The sequence below is a fragment of the Lupinus angustifolius genome, chromosome LG06 (genome assembly GCF_001865875.1).
Source record: "Lupinus angustifolius cultivar Tanjil chromosome LG06, LupAngTanjil_v1.0, whole genome shotgun sequence".
NCBI lineage: Eukaryota > Viridiplantae > Streptophyta > Magnoliopsida > Fabales > Fabaceae > Lupinus > Lupinus angustifolius.
The window spans coordinates 30,679,026-30,695,576 of NC_032014.1; the positions used below are offsets into that span (position 1 = coordinate 30,679,026).

Genomic DNA, 16,551 nt, shown 5'->3' on the forward strand with positions numbered 1-16,551 from the left:
TTATATGCTATGGATTTTAATGAGCAAGAGAGAAGATTAGTTTGAGATGTCAATTTCAACATTTTATTCTTGGTGTTATTAAGTCATTCAAGTTTGAAAACTCTCAACCATATGTTGTTAGTCATGTCTTGTTTTATCAAATTGTTCGTCTTATCTTAACTATTGTAGTTCGGCTAACATAAATATCATTTTCAACAATGAAAACAACCAAACAAAATTAGGTAGGAAGATAGAAGATGAATTTATTGCACACAACATAGTGATTAATATTGAAAAGGAAATAAATGAAAATTTTACCACATGTACAATTAATTAACGTGTAATTAAATATTATTGTCCCTCCTAAAGTTTAAGTTAAGATCCGCTATTGGAGGAGGTTATATACATTATTTCAAGAGTAACATTATATCATTCTAATTCTGATATTGAATAGAAAGTAATACAAGGTTACTTATAAATTAATCATTAATAAATAAAGTATTATCTTATGATACATATCCCTTTCTTATAGATATGAAGATTAATATTAAATTTTAATAAGAGAATATATCATTTTCCTTATTTCAAAAAAGACATAATATTTTATTTTTATATAACTAAATGTATCATATAAGGAATTAATACATTTAGTTCTAAATATGTGTATAACCATTACTATAAAGAAGGATATTATCATAGGATTTAATATGTATACACTGATAGTGTAAATGTTTTTTACATTGTCTGTTAATCATCCACCATTGATTTATTAACTACAATTAACTCTCAAACAAAAGTAATGTCAAATCAATAATAGATGATATAGTGACAGTGTAAAAAACTTTACACTATCAGTGCATACATTTTAAACTCATTATCATAAATCATCGAATATTTAACATTTGAAAACAAGAAAGTTGAATAAATAAAATAAGTTAAAGCCATACATGGAAAGCATATTCGATATTCGCACACATTATAAAAAGGGTAGTTGCACACAGTTTTGAACTGCACATTCATTTATACTCTCTCGTGTTTTTTCAATCATCAAAACAAACAAACATGGCTAGAAAATTCTTCGTTGGTGGTAACTGGAAATGCGTATGTTTTTCATTTTCCTCTATTTCTTTATTTGAATCTGGATCTATCAAATTTCATACTGCTTCATTTTTAGCCTATGTTATGTTTAGATCCTTTGATTTATAACACCTTTATTCCCGATCTAACAATTACTTTTTGTTAGTGTTATTGACACCCTTTGGATCTAAGATTCTTATCCCAAAATTTTATAATCTCGAATTTATTTCATGTGAATGGCTTTTGGATAATATTTCTAATTGCATGTTATAGACTTTTTCATGGATCTGTTTTTATTGAAGCAATTAAGGGATCGATTGTTTCAGTTTTTTGTCAAGTGATTTTTTTAAAAAAATAATAATCTATAGTCTAGCTTTTACAAGTAGCTATATTTCCCTGGTTCAAAAATTAACTCATGCAAATGGAGACATAAGGTTTTAAAAAATATTGTGATGGATCTGTTTTTCCTTGATATTGAAGTATAATGGACATGTTTGTTAGCTTTTTTTTCCATTAAAAACGTATTTTGTAATGAAAAAGGTAATTCTGAATTTATATGTTTATCTGGTTGGGATTTATTCAAAACTGTTTATCTTGGAAAATAACTAAAATTCAACTTTTAGGTCAGCTACTGACCAAAATGTTTATACCAAAATCAATTTTGTAGAATCACCTTTTTAGAACCCCAAAAGAAATGAGGTTAAATCAATTCATATTCTGAAAATCCCTTCAGAGGGATGCATCAAATCAAAGCATAACTGATGCCCTGAATTGACTTTGTTGCAGAATGGTACCACTGCTGAGGTGAAGAAGATTGTCACTACTTTGAACGAAGCTAAAGTTCCTGGGCAAGATGTTGTGGGTTAGTCCTAACTAAACTTTTTTTTTCATAATTAACCCACCTTATACTATATTTGTCAAACAGTTTATCTGGGTAAGGAAATTTCATTGTTAATTTGGTCCATTGTTTCCCTTGAGAATTATAATAATCAAGATTCTGTTTGTTTCAACACATAACCACTTACTTATCCGGCAATTGAGTCGTTTGAGTTGTTATATATAACAAGAGTTAAACTCTTTAGGCAGAGACTGATGGAGTTTTCTATGCTTGTACAGTTGTACTATATGCAATTTGTATTTTGCATTTGCACTTTTTTATTAAAAAGTAAAGTTCTTTATCTATTTGCGCTATAAATTTTTAATTGAAGATCAAGTTGCTGGATACCACTGCATTGCCCTACTGGTATTGGTATCATATATCCATTATGTGTATCTGTTGTCAGTTAGTTCTCTCAAATAACATCATCCAATGTTCATCGTTGTTGTTTATGATGGTTTTTCTGATGTTGAAATAGGCTAATGAACATGTTTTTATTTTTGCAGAAGTTGTTGTGAGCCCTCCCTATGTGTTCCTTCCTCTTGTAAAAGATTTACTGAGGCCTGACTTCCATGTCGCAGCACAGAACAGTTGGGTCCGTAAAGGTGGTGCTTATACTGGAGAAATTAGGTCAGTTGTTGAATTTATTTCACTTTTAGCATGTTGTACTTAACTTCAATTACTTGTCACTTAGAGGGTTTTGATCTATCCGTGTTCAGTTGAACTATGTAACAACAGTTTCTGTTTCCTTTTACTATAAGTGATTTATTAATAACTTTGAACATGTTATTTGAAGCTTCATCCCATCTTTTAATCCCTGCCTATTTTGTGTGTTCAGTGCCGAAATTCTTGTCAATTTGGACATTCCTTGGGTTATTCTCGGTCACTCTGAGCGAAGACAGCTTCTAAATGAATCAAATGAGGTAAGAAGTGTTGAGTTGTCTTCGGTGTATAATCCTTTCTGCTGGTTGTGCTTTAAGCTCTACTTTGTAGAATTATTTTTATGAGGCTATTAGCAAAAGTTTAACATTTACTAACTACATTAGCACCACCTCAATGTCTACTACAGTTTGTAGCAGACAAAGTTGCATATGCACTTTCACAAGGTCTGAAAGTTATTGCTTGCATCGGAGAGACTCTTGAACAACGTGAAGCTGGTATTACACTTAATGTTGTTGCTGAACAAACAAAAGCAATTGCAGGTACTTTTTTTGCAATTCACAAGGGTTTCTCATGGCAGTTGGTACTCAATGTTTTTACTGACTTTAAATCTATTTGCAGCTAAAGTAACAAATTGGGACAATGTTGTTTTGGCCTATGAGCCAGTGTGGGCCATTGGGACAGGAAAGGTTGCATCTCCTGCTCAGGCTCAAGAGGTAGGCTTCTATATATTTGATTACTAACACTACTAGTCTTGATGAAAATTTGCTTGCTACCATAATTTTTTTTATTAAAAAATCACTGTTTTCATATCTTTTAGATTTTGTTTAGTTCTGCCTGAATCTTCTTTGTTCTTTGCTCTTGCCCTATAAAATGGTTGATACCTCATTATTTCAGCCATATAATTACCCCTAAACTAGTATTTTGCGTGAACGTAACTTGTAAATTGTGGTGTATTGACAATGTGAGTTGGGGTGGCTGGAATAGGTCCATGCTGATTTGAGGAAATGGATTCATGAGAATGTCAGTGCTGATGTTGCTGCCTCTGTAAGAATTATCTATGGAGGTACTCCTCTTGCACTTTACCCTATATTATTGCATCACATGCATTTACTTAGATGCCAAAGGATAAGTATGGTTCGATTTATAAGACATTAGCATGGACAAACATTGATATACGATTGAACGTTATGGTGTCGTTCGATCCATGTAGCCAATCCCACCTAGTGGGACTAAGGCTTCATTGTTAATTTATTAATTAATTACCACCTATCGGGTGCAGGTTCTGTAAATGGAGGAAACAGCAAAGAATTGGCAGGACAGCCTGATCTTGATGGATTTTTGGTTGGCGGTGCTTCCTTGAAGGTGAATATTTTCATCTTTATTCTGGTTGTTATTAGTTTCTGTCTTGCTTTGGATTTATATAACTGACATTTTGTACTTCTCTGTAAATAGCCGGAATTCGTTGACATCATCAACTCCGCAACTGTGAAGAAGAATTGAAATTCTTAGTTAGGAACTGATGCTGTCCTTCAAGCTGCTTCAGAAATGCTCTGTTTTGAGTTTTATTTCAGCGCTGAGGCCCCTATGCTTTGAACTTGTGTTGTACTGAATAAATATGACGTCCTTTATTTCTCATCCTTTTGGATTTTGGCTTAATTCCTATATGCAAAAGTAGTGTAACTACCATGACATTTGTTGGAAAATAATGTTGAACGTCTCTATTGATTATACTTTCATCCTCATATTTTTTGCATCCCTTACTGCACATGTCATATATGGATTGTGTTTAGCCTTCATGGTCAAGTGCTGGTTTTTTTAGTAATCAAAAGTTTATGTCCGCCGAGTTCCAAAGGCTCATTCGAGTGAAAGAAGGCCTCAAGGTTTTCATGATCACATAGAATGTTGATAGCGAGATTTAAACTCGACTGAGTTAAATCTTTATCAGTTCCATTAGACTTCATTTACAAGTGTTGGTTTACCATGTGACATTTTGCCCATAATAAGGTTAGTTTCCAAATCTATATTGGTGAGTGGTCTTAATCTCACTACAAGCTTACTCTTAAGTCTTCACCTTAAAACGAGGAAGTATCTTCATATTTTTAATGCCATGAATCTAAGGTTAATGATTAAGTATTTTAGTATAATAATAAAAATAGACAGCTTTCTGAATTTGTTGGATGTGTAGAAAGTGGATCCCGGTCTCTTAGGATTTTGTTTCTACAACATTGGTTAGACAAGTCTATAATCCAAATAAGATTAAGTAGTATTTAAACTAACTATCACATCTTCACCAATTTATCTACATAGTTTAATTATAAATAAACTACTATGTATTCACGCTAAAGTTAAAATATTTAATCTTGTTGCACATAGAATTATATATTAAAAAACATCACGTGAAATAAGAGGTTGACATATATTAATATATTATCTGGCAAAGACTTATGAGACCTGCAATGGTCCCAGACAAGTATTATGTAGTGAAATAGTCATGATATATTGAATGCAAACGCGGCTATAATGATTAAATCCAAGTTCATATTTTGAGACCCTCTTTAGTCTTTATGAATGTGCACGTGATAATACATGCATGAATAATGAGAAATTCTACATTACATATTCACACAGACACTATACAAAATTACATTAGCTTTGTACAAGCATCTTCAAATGCCAAGACATGTTTATGTCATTCTATATCCCAATGATGGGAAATTTAGAAATATATATGTCAACCATAGACTATAAGAATTATTTGGCATCTATTCGGTAATAATAAGAGTAAATAATCATTTCAGTTTTTCATGCATTTTGATATTATCAATTTGGTTCCTCAAAAATTGGATAACTCAATAGTTTCCAAAAAATTCAACCGTGAGTGAAATTAGTCATTTTTAGCATATTTTATAATACTTGGTATGAACTAATTTGACCATAAAATGATTAATTTGACACACATTTGAAACTTTTGGAGATATTTTGGGTTTTCCAATTTTAAGGGGCCAAAATGGTAAGGTAAAAAATATAAGAAACTAAAATGAGCATTTACTATAATAATAAAATTTAACAGAATGAAGATGAATTCAGTGAAGGAACAATATTCCCTTAATTACAACATGATAGGAAATCTATCTGAATATTTACAATCTGAATTTAAGCTCTAATTTAGAAGACCCTCTCAAAAGAAAATATTGGCTTCTTTTCTCCTTCTGTACAGGGTCTACATAAGATAAGTAAAATAAGGAGTTAGAATTTTGAAAATGAATAAAACAGTAACAATAAAAATATTTGACAACAACATACATAAACTGAAATGTAAAATTGGACTTTGTGTATTTATATATGAAAAAGACTAATAGGACCATAAAGGTTGGTATTTTGTAACTATAATAATGTATAAATATAAAGTAAGGAGGGGTAGCAGCAAAGTTAAAGAAGCAACAAACACTACATAATACCTATGTAGACACATGCATGCATACATAAATAAATGTGTGGTCATATAAAATATGTGGTGTGGTGTATGCAAATTGCAATTGTGATTGAATGATAATAAAAAAGGTGGGTCCATTCCATGAATGAATGCAATATATACATATATATATGCTACTCACCCACTTAAAGTACTATTAATCTCATCCATTTCTTTACCCCCTCAACTACTAATTAATATCTAAACTATACCCTTTTTTCCTCTCTTACACTTAACCTCACATCTTTCTTTATTTGTTCAATTCAAGTTTCATGATTTATGAAGTTTTGTTTATGTGATTGTGATCTATAGGCAATAAGGAAAAAAGGGTCATGGGAATTTGTTTGAGCAATCAAATTAAAGCTGAAAGTCCATATAGTACTGGTATGCTATCTTATTATCTCTTTTTGCTTAATCTCTTTACTTCAATTCACTTTGGATCCTTGTTTTCTTTATTGATACTTTGTTTCATCCAAGTTCAGCACTTTCTTTAAAAAGATTTTTTATTTGGTTGGTCTCTAACCAAATATCAGATCAATTTGTTAATTTTGATTTCTATAATTGAATTTTGTTTTATATCTTATCCTGTTTTTATCATGTTCACTTTAGCTAACTAAAATGTTTCACTTTGTAATGGTTATTATGTTTGTTCTATTTCATTAAGAACATAGGACATGATCCATTTAGAAAATATATCAATCATAATACATAAGACAGAACACACATGTTTTTTTTTTCTAAATTTACCTATGTGAATCCATTACATTGTATAAACTTGATTGAAGATCAAGTTTGATAGCTCAGTAAATGTTGCATTTGATGTGATAAGCATGAAAGTTTTAACTAACTGTAATTGATGTTATGTGGTTTGGCAGGGCTAAACTCAAAGCATGTGAGTACAGATGGAACTGATCTCAGCGGAAATAATAGTAAGGTCTCGGTACCTCGGAGCGAGGGTGAGATCTTGCAGTCATCCAATTTAAAGAGCTTTACTTTGGCCGAACTTAAGACAGCAACCAGAAATTTCCGCCCGGACAGTGTGTTAGGAGAAGGTGGTTTCGGATCGGTTTTTAAGGGGTGGATTGATGAGAAAACATTGGCTGCTGCCAAACCCGGCACTGGTATTGTTATAGCTGTCAAAAGACTTAATCAAGATGGCATACAAGGTCACAAGGAGTGGTTGGTGAGTTTCTTTAGTCTCTTCTTTAAATCCTTTATACTTACAAGGTGTGGATAGAACAAGATAGAACATGATGTTTTGTTCTATTTTCTTTAGTTCCACTCCTTACCATAGAATGAAAAATGCTATATGTTTTAATCTTCTGCATGTTTTGTTGCTTTTGGAAAATAGAGAAAATGCAGAACAAAACCCGTATGTTTTTTTCGTCTGGTTCTGACATGTCTACCAAATGCTACCTAAGAAGAAGTCTCAAAGTGACTTGTCTCATCAATGATCTTCTAAGATAAACCAAATAGTTTAAATCGCTGCATCTGTAATATAATGATGCTTGGAAAAATGAGAGGGGTTTGTTTTATGTTATACATGCATTATATATTTGCCTTAATCTGTTTTTGTTTACACTTTTAGGCTGAAGTAAACTTTCTAGGACAGTTTTCTCATCCGCATCTTGTGAGATTGATTGGATATTGCCTTGAAGATGAACACCACCTTCTCGTCTACGAATTTATGCCTCGTGGAAGCTTGGAGAATCATTTGTTTAGGAGTGAGTTCTTCCTGTCCCATCATTTCACATAATTTAACTTGACAAGTTTGTTTAACAATGTTTATTGTAACAGGAGGCTCATATTATCAACCACTTTCTTGGAGCCTCCGGTTGAAGGTTGCTCTCGATGCTGCCAAAGGACTTGCATTTCTGCACAATGCTGAAAACAAAGTCATATATCGCGATTTCAAGACTTCAAATATCCTACTGGATTCGGTATGTGGACTCCGAATCTTTTTCTTTCGAAGTTCGTTATATAAAGAAATAAGTAGGTCTATGAATGAAACTATTTGGATCACATTTATGAAAATATATTTCTTGAATTGATGACAGAACTATAAAGCAAAACTTTCGGATTTCGGGCTAGCAAAGGATGGACCAACAGGCGACAAAAGTCATGTCTCAACCAGGGTAATGGGAACCTATGGATATGCAGCTCCGGAATATATAGCCACTGGTATTGTTCAGTTCATGCTGCTGAACCATTTATGTTTCCTACTTTACCTTTTCTAAGTTTGTTACTTCATTCTAGGTTCAGCTAAATAGTGTTTTTGGTTGATGGCTAAGAAACATTGTTATTGTAGGTCATCTTACTACTAAGAGTGATGTCTATAGTTTCGGAGTTGTCCTGCTAGAAATGATATCTGGCAAGCGAGCCGTTGACACGAACCGACCACCGGGAGAACACAATTTGGTGGAATGGGCTAAACCATACCTGGCTAACAAACGCAAGATTTTCTACGTGTTGGATAGTCGTCTTGAAGGGCAGTACTCAACAGACCAGGCTCATAAGGTATCGACCCTTGCTTTGCGATGCCTATCAACAGAAATCAAGCATCGACCGAACATGGATAAAGTTGTCACAATTTTGGAAGAGCTGCAAGTTCCTGATGTAAATGGAGGCAATCAAAGTCCTTCTGTTGATCGGTCACGGGCTCGTAGAAAAAGCGCTGATGATGCTAACCATGGAAGGGTCCCCACGCCTTATCCTCGACCCTCTGCTTCCCCTCTCTATGCTTGACTTCGCGAATACTCAACCGCGAAACATATTAATGCTGAATGTCCTTCAGTAGCAGGGGAAACTTCATGCATGATTTTGTGGTTATCACATTCATAAACTCAAGCACCTCCTAATAGAATGCACATAATCAAATATATTGAAATTGAAACTTATCTCTGGCATTTCTTTCTAAGGTTGCCAATGTTCAAGGATCATATTTCATGTATTCTGATTTCTATCAAATGTTTGTATCAATTAAATGTAGCTGGTAAAGTAGGTGCTATTGTATGATGGTTATGGTTAGTTCAATTTTGTTCTAGTATATATTTGGTGTGTTGTTGTTACCCAATGTATTTGTAACACTTTTGTTTCCACATAATGCATTTAAATACTGGTGCTCTTTTTGTTATGATTCTTTTAGGCTTCTTCATACTGAATTTGAATATGGATGGTTAATCGATCAATATTATTAAACTCGGATCAGTAATTAACCCGATATCAACTTTATCTGATTTATTTCTGAAGATATTACAGAATGTATAAAAAAATTCTCTTGTAAAAAAGGAAAGCCTTTTTATATCTCATTTATCTAACTTCTCTTGTAAGTAACCTTTTTGATCAATAATATTTTCTCTTCTAACCAATAAAATTTGCCCTTTTGTTTGATTATGCACTGAAAAAGTAGTTTTATATCATAAAATTCACATTTTTTAAGAGATGTCAAAACACAATAAAATTGTAGATTATCAGCTTATTCTTTATGAGAATATAATTCTTTTGTAATAAATTCTAGCATATAAAGATTATACATTCATTCTCAATAATAATAATAATAATACATGTTGACAACATTTGGTCCACAACTTTAGTTGATACAAGAAAAAGATGTATGAATCTTTTACACCATAACTATATCATTGATAATTAAAGTTTCATTGTTAGTAATTTTTAAATGTAAATAATACAATTAAAAAATAGATGATTGTATAAAATCTTTACATTAATAATATATAGATATTACCAATTTAATTGTTATAGAGTGATTTAACTTTTAATAAAGTAATTACAATTATAGCAAGCGTAAACGCATTAACAAATAGTAAAATTACACGCGTCCAAAATGGAACAAAAATGAAATGAGGGAGGAGAAAGAGTTGCATACAACCAATTAAATATTATCAATACATTAAAAATTTAATTTTGATTAAAATTTAATTATAAATGATATCGTCAATGAGAGAAACCCATTGAAAGAGGGAAATGGATCCTCTCCAATACTTGAGAGGCCAGTATGGAATAGGATGATGACATGTGGCAAATCACGACTACAATTAAGTGTTATTTTCTATTAAAATAGTGTATATATTCTCTCTGTTTGTGACTCTTCATTTCTTCCTTCTTCTGAAAAGAACCTTCTAAAATATCACACCTATTTTGATCTTGATTTTCTTTCAGTACGAACAAGAAGAAGTTGAAGACGAACCACATTGTGCGTGTTCCAGAAGCTTCTTCCCTAATCTCCGTAGTAACTGTAAGTCCTCGTTTATCACACTACCTATTATCATCATCATCATTATTATTAGGATCAACAACAACGAGGAATTTTCATCATCATAACAAGGTTTTACAAACCTATTATTATTATTATTAGAGTAAATTAAACAGTGATGTTTAGTGAAACTATACAGATTGTCCTCCCTTTTACATGAACAGTTCGGCTATGGCTTCTTAAAAACATCTGAAACTGTTAGCCGAGACCTATTAAATTATATTATATTCAAATATACCAACAATGTGTTGGTCTAGTGTTATAAGGCTTCCTTAGATCACCAGAACGACCGAAAAATGATTCTATTCATGGTGCGACAGTTGATGGGAGGGGCAATATGATTAGTTCCCTTTCCAAAAGGTTATTATGAAAAAATATTATACATAAATATTTATATTATAATATAGTTAAAATTATTATACAGGAAATTTCTATATAAAAAATATAATTTCATTGTTGTTGTTTGTTGTTGCTAGATAGACTCAAACTCTATTGACCTATCTGGCTTTCTAATATAGTAGACTTTTAAATAGACAAAACTTTTAAATAAGCCAAACCTACGTCTTACAAAAAATTAAACATGTAAACAGGTAAATGTCAGGCCACCTTATATATTAGTTAAGGGAAAGTGGTAAAGTCTGGTCTGACATGTTTTCATCTCTAGTTGCAGGTAAATTAAGTTGTAATGTTTTAAACAACAGGTGTTGTTGAATGTAATTAAGTTAAAACATAAATGGTATGAATGTTATTTACTTTTATTATTACTATTTGGAACCTATATTCATTTAATATAAATATTGCACTTATTATTGTGAAACTACATTATCATTCATAGCAAAGCAGTTGCTATTTTGATTTCAATAATGTGATTATGATTTCATTGATTTCAGAATATGTAATGATTAACTTTATTTTTATTCTGGTTTCATTTCTCATTTTCAGATGTCTGGTAAATCTGAGCGAATGAGTGTGTCTGAGCTGAAGCAGTTTGAGGAGTATGATGATAGGTATTACAAGGAATTGAAGAGAGGTTATTATAAGGTGAAAATCTCGAGGTCGATGTACCAGTGTCCATTCTGTCCGGGCAAGCAGGATTGCCACTTGAATGAGCTTTTGGAACATGCATCAAGATATGCCAGGGGTTCACAGAGCCGAGGGATAAAAGATAGAGCTAAGCACTCTGCTCTTAAATCATACATTAAAAGGCATGTTGATGTGGAAAAGAAATCAGAACTTGCAGCATCGCCAAAAAAGTTGAAATCAGAACCTGCATTGTCACCAAAAAAGTTGAAACCAGAACCTACATTGTCACCAAAAAAGTTGAAACCAGAACCTGCATTCTCACCAAAAAAGTTGAAATCAGAACCCGCCATGTCTCAAAGAAACTATAAATCAGAACCAAGGAACTATAAAGCAGAACCTGCATTGTCACCAAAAAAGTTGAAACCAGACCCTGCATTCTCACAAAAAAAGTTGAAATCAGAACCCGCCATGTCTCAAAGAAACTATAAATCAGAACCAAGGAACTATAAAGCAGAACCTGCAGTGTCACCAGAAAAATACAAATCAGAATCTGGTGTCAAGGATGAACTGTTTGTCTGGCCTTGGAAGAGTATTGTGGCAAACATTGCTACCAAATTTGAAAATGGGCGGTGTGTTGGAGAAAGTGGTAGCAAACTAAGGGATGATTTTGCAGCAAAAGGATTTCATCCCTTGAAAGTCCAACCGCTCTGGAACCATTATGGTCATTCTGGTTTTGCTATTGTCGAGTTCAGCAATGACTGGGATGGTTTTATAGCTTGTATGAACTTTGAGAGGAGCTTTGAAATGGAGCATTGTAGTAGAAGGGACTACTACAACTCAAGACAACAAGGGAGCAAGCTTTATGGATGGGTGGCCCGTGAGGATGATTACAACTCCAAGAGCATAGTTGGTGATCATCTTCGTAGAACTGGGGATTTGAAAACTGTTTCTGGAAAAGAAGCGGAGGACAAAAAGAAAACCTCAAAGCTGGTCTCTGGTTTAACCAATACATTGATAATGAAGAAAGAGAAATTGGAACTGGTGCGAAGCAAGTATGATGAGATCAATGTATCCTTGAACCGAGTGATTGATCAGAAAGAGGAGATGATCAAATCATTTAATGAAGGTAGTTGAAACTTTAATAGAATTGTTATTTTTCTTTGTGTTTCAGAACTGAAACTCGAAAGGTAAAGTATACTAGTTTATATGATTATCCATCTTTTCACAGTAGCTTAGTGTCTACTTTACTTCGAATTGAATTCTTTTAGTTCATATTATCTTCTAGCTTACTATCATTCATCTTGTTCCATTAGAGATTAAAAAGATGCATCAGAGTGACCGTGATCATCTGGAGAAAATTTTTATGGATCACGAGAAAGCCCGCATGCGCCTGGAAGGTGAGAAGAAAGAACTTGAGGACATTGAGAAGAATCTGCTGAAGCGTGAAGCACGTAATGACAACGAGAGAAAGAAGCTGTATTATAAGAAGAAAAATGTAATTTCTTTGCCTCTTTATATTTATGATAGCCAAGTCTTTTTTGTGTCAAATTCCAAACACTGCCCTCTCATTTTAATAATTTTAAGGCTGATAAACTTTGTTTTTCATCTATTTATTTGCAGAATGAGATGGCAATAATGGAGCAGAAGAAGGCTGACGAGAAAATGATGCTTTTGGCTGAAGAACAAAAGGCATGAATTCATTTCTATACTTTTATCTATCTAATACTGCTAATTCAGTTACATTTATTCATATTGTATTTCACTGAGACAATTTGTTTTTGAACATTGCAGAAAAAAAAGGAGGAACTCCATAAAAAAATACATGAACTACAAAGACAACTAGATGCGAAACAAGCATTGGAATTGGAGATTGAGCAGATGAAAGGGGCACTGCAAGTTATGAAACATATGGAGGAGAATGCAGAGGAGAAGAAAAAAATTGAAGCACTTAAATTGGATCTGCAGGATAAAGAGGAGGATTTGGAAGCAGTGGAAGAACTTCATAATGTTCTTGTAAGCAAGGGAATCAAAATCAATGACGAGTTGCAAGATGCTCGCAAGGAATTAAAAAAGGTACCTACCCTTTTCATGCATAAAGTTAATATGTCTGACATAATTTTTTCTTTGGGCATTCAACCCATACAATGGTCTTAAAACTTACTCTGGTAGGTCTTCTCTTGCCATTCATTTTCAAAACCAGGACGTAGGTATTATGTTTGCATAAAATACTTGTGTAACTTCTAACTAATATAAGGTTGTTTGCATTTTTTTAATTAACATATAATTGCTTTTGTATTAACTTTGAGAGTGTGTTTTGCTTTTATTAGACTGCTTGAACTTGTAATTTGTTTACATTCAACAAGGTTGGAATCTTATTCAGGTGCTGGAGAAGGTGATTTACTGCAATAACATATAGCCATCTCATGTATTTGCATTGCACATGTAATGCATTGTGTTTTAAGTTTTGTGCACCAATATGGATACGTAATGGGTACAGGATTCAGCATTTTCTCAAAAACTAGAGTACGGGTATGTTGCGTGATTAAGGTATACATGCTGCTACGTTGGATCATTATAGGTACAAATTACAATAACGGTAAATGTTTAGTATTTTGTGAAGACTTGGGCATCTAATTATGTAAAATGTGGAGATGAGAGACTAGTTATGTGACTCATATTTAGTATTATGATAGAGGGTGGGCCTTGGCAAACGGTAATGTTGCTTACCTTGTGACCTTGAGGTCTTGAGTTCAAATCCTGGAAACAACCTCTTCACTTGCGAGGGTATGGTTGCATACATCTATCCTTTCCAGATCTCACTAGGTGGGAGCCTCGTACACTAGGTCGCCCTTTTTATATTTAGTATTACAATGTGACTAAGAAAAAATTGGGAAAATCCTAAGTTTCTAGTCCAAATTGACACAATTTTTAAACACTTTACATCAAATGAGTACCCAAGAGTTATTGGTACCCAGTTTGTTCCCGATGGCGATAGGGGTATGTCACCTCCTTTTAAGTACCCTTGCAACATAGGTTATAAGTGTAGTTTGTACATTTAAGGAATTAAGTTCTTCGATGGTATCTTCCTGTTCTTTGAATCATGTAGTTGCTTGGTTCTTCATTATAAATTTGTAGATAAATTCAGTGGAATTAAGGTTTGTAGAAGACCTTTTTTTGCTATATTGTTTTATGCTCGTTTGTTGTAGGATCTGATACTTGAACTTCTAGAAAAATAACCTCAGTAGGTTGAGTTTAATTAGTTGTTGTGATGCTGATGCTGACATGGTTTTAATCATTTGTATTTTGTTGAATTAATATAATTTTGTTGTTCACAGTGGATAGAGCCGCAGCAGAGGCAGACTCGTGCTATTATCGGCGTGAAACGAATGGGGGAGCTTGATGAGAAGCCATTTCTAAAGGCTGCTAAGAGAAAATTTAAAGCTGATGAAGCAGATCTAGAAGCTATCAAGTCGTGCTCCTTGTGGGAAGATTATGTTAGAGATCCACAATGGCATCCATTTAAAGTTTTAACAGATAAAGAAGGGAACTCCAAGGTCCATTGACTTACATAATTTCATGTGTTTAAATGGAAGTTTTGTGATTTATCTGAGGAATTGTTCATGTGGCCATTTTCATTACATGCAACCCTCTCTATGCAAGCTAAGTATTACTCAAAAATGCAATGCATCATTTTATAATTGTTACAAGTGAGGATATGCTTGGTTGCTGTTGTTGTTTAAGATATGCTGTTGGTATTGCTTGAAGTTCTATCGGCACAGCAGGATTCTGGTCATCCCTTCAGCACCGTTGGCCTGTTTCTTTCCCTGTTGTGCCATGCATATATCAATGATCTAATCCGAGTTGGATATATTTTGCAGGAAGTTTTAGATGAAGAAGATGAAAAACTGAAAACTTTAAAGGATGAGTTTGACGATGAAGTCTTCAATTCTGTGGTTACAGCTCTGAAGGAATTGAATGAGTACAACCCAAGTGGTAGATACCCTGTACCAGAGCTTTGGAATTATAAGGAAGGAAGAAAGGCTTCATTGCAGGAAAGTGTTGGGCATTTGATCAGGCAATGGAGAGCGTCAAAACGAAGAAAGTGATGCTTCCTTTCGGTGGTTAGAATTATGCAGAACTACAACTTAAATTCTTGTTCTAACATAATAGGGTCTAGTTTAAAATTATAATGCTAATACCTTAGTAATTCTCAATACCAATACTCATACTGGCAGAATTGGTAGTTGAGTAATGTTCTACCTTACTAACTAGGTAAACGAACTTATTTGCAGTATCCATCCTATGGACAAAGTAAAGTTATGTATGGTAATAGTTATTACTTGTTAGGGCAACATAGCTGACCCCCCTTTTGTGGGCATGACATCTTGTCTCACAATATGTCATTCCATGAGTTGTAATTTGTTAGAAAAATACGTAATAGTTAAAATTTTGATTTAAATACATTTATTTCAACCAGTTACAACTCATGGCACATGGAGTAACATACATTGTGAGACAGAAGATATGTTCTTTTTATGTGGCATCCCGGAAAGCATTGAACTATTATTCCCACCCCCACCCCATGTGCTTCCTTTGATTTAAACTCACTCTTTATTGGACTCATGGGGTGGGAGGATAATTGATTGGTTTTATCTTTAGGGAGTGGATAAATCATTTCATGTTAGACCTTGTATTTTTTTTACTTAATCTGCTTCTATTGTGTTTAATCCTCGGAATGAAAGTATGTGAAGAAATGAGTGAAATAGGAAGTTGGAAATTATACCCATTTTTTGGGTTCATTGAGCATTAGAATTTGCATGAGTGATAGTGCTAAGAAAAAGGTCTTGAACATGAAGACTGTATCAGGACATAGTCATTTGGCAAGAGAACAATTCTCAGTTTCCAACAAAGTAAAATAATAAAACAGTGTGGAAAACAACAAATTGTGTTGTTAGTTTTGGAATTTATTTTGTATTAGTCAGGTTTGGATTTTTTACAAGCATGTAAGATCTCATTGTAGTAGAGCATATGCATTTTTATACACAAATTTATGTCTTCAATGTTGACTTCAAACTAACTTTCACATGGGTACATTTAGAGTCTTTTATTGTTCAGACCAATGAGGCTAACATCTATTTAAAAGTGCAACCTCAATGATGCACCCGAATTATATATTACTGTTAACTA

General features: G+C 33.3%; 3 protein-coding genes across 3 annotated transcripts; all 3 read left to right on the forward strand.

The window, feature by feature from the left end:
- LOC109351077 (triosephosphate isomerase, cytosolic-like) lies at nt 938-4,338 on the forward strand. The gene is made up of 9 exons (XM_019592410.1): nt 938-1,080; nt 1,843-1,918; nt 2,440-2,563; nt 2,772-2,856; nt 3,003-3,135; nt 3,215-3,309; nt 3,581-3,659; nt 3,876-3,958; nt 4,049-4,338. The coding sequence occupies exons 1-9, from the start codon at nt 1,042-1,044 to the stop codon at nt 4,094-4,096; spliced, it is 762 nt and encodes a 253-aa protein (XP_019447955.1). The 5' UTR covers nt 938-1,041; the 3' UTR covers nt 4,097-4,338.
- On the forward strand, nt 6,160-9,201 carry LOC109351075 (probable serine/threonine-protein kinase PBL10). Its single transcript, XM_019592408.1, has 7 exons — nt 6,160-6,452; nt 6,944-7,251; nt 7,657-7,792; nt 7,866-8,008; nt 8,126-8,249; nt 8,377-8,893; nt 8,985-9,201. Exons 1-6 carry the CDS (start codon nt 6,401-6,403, stop codon nt 8,811-8,813), a joined length of 1,200 nt encoding a protein of 399 aa, XP_019447953.1. The 5' UTR covers nt 6,160-6,400; the 3' UTR covers nt 8,814-8,893; nt 8,985-9,201.
- Nucleotides 10,188-16,492, forward strand: LOC109351073 (factor of DNA methylation 4). Its single transcript, XM_019592406.1, has 7 exons — nt 10,188-10,323; nt 11,284-12,490; nt 12,678-12,859; nt 12,985-13,053; nt 13,156-13,437; nt 14,700-14,918; nt 15,243-16,492. Exons 2-7 carry the CDS (start codon nt 11,284-11,286, stop codon nt 15,468-15,470), a joined length of 2,187 nt encoding a protein of 728 aa, XP_019447951.1. The 5' UTR covers nt 10,188-10,323; the 3' UTR covers nt 15,471-16,492.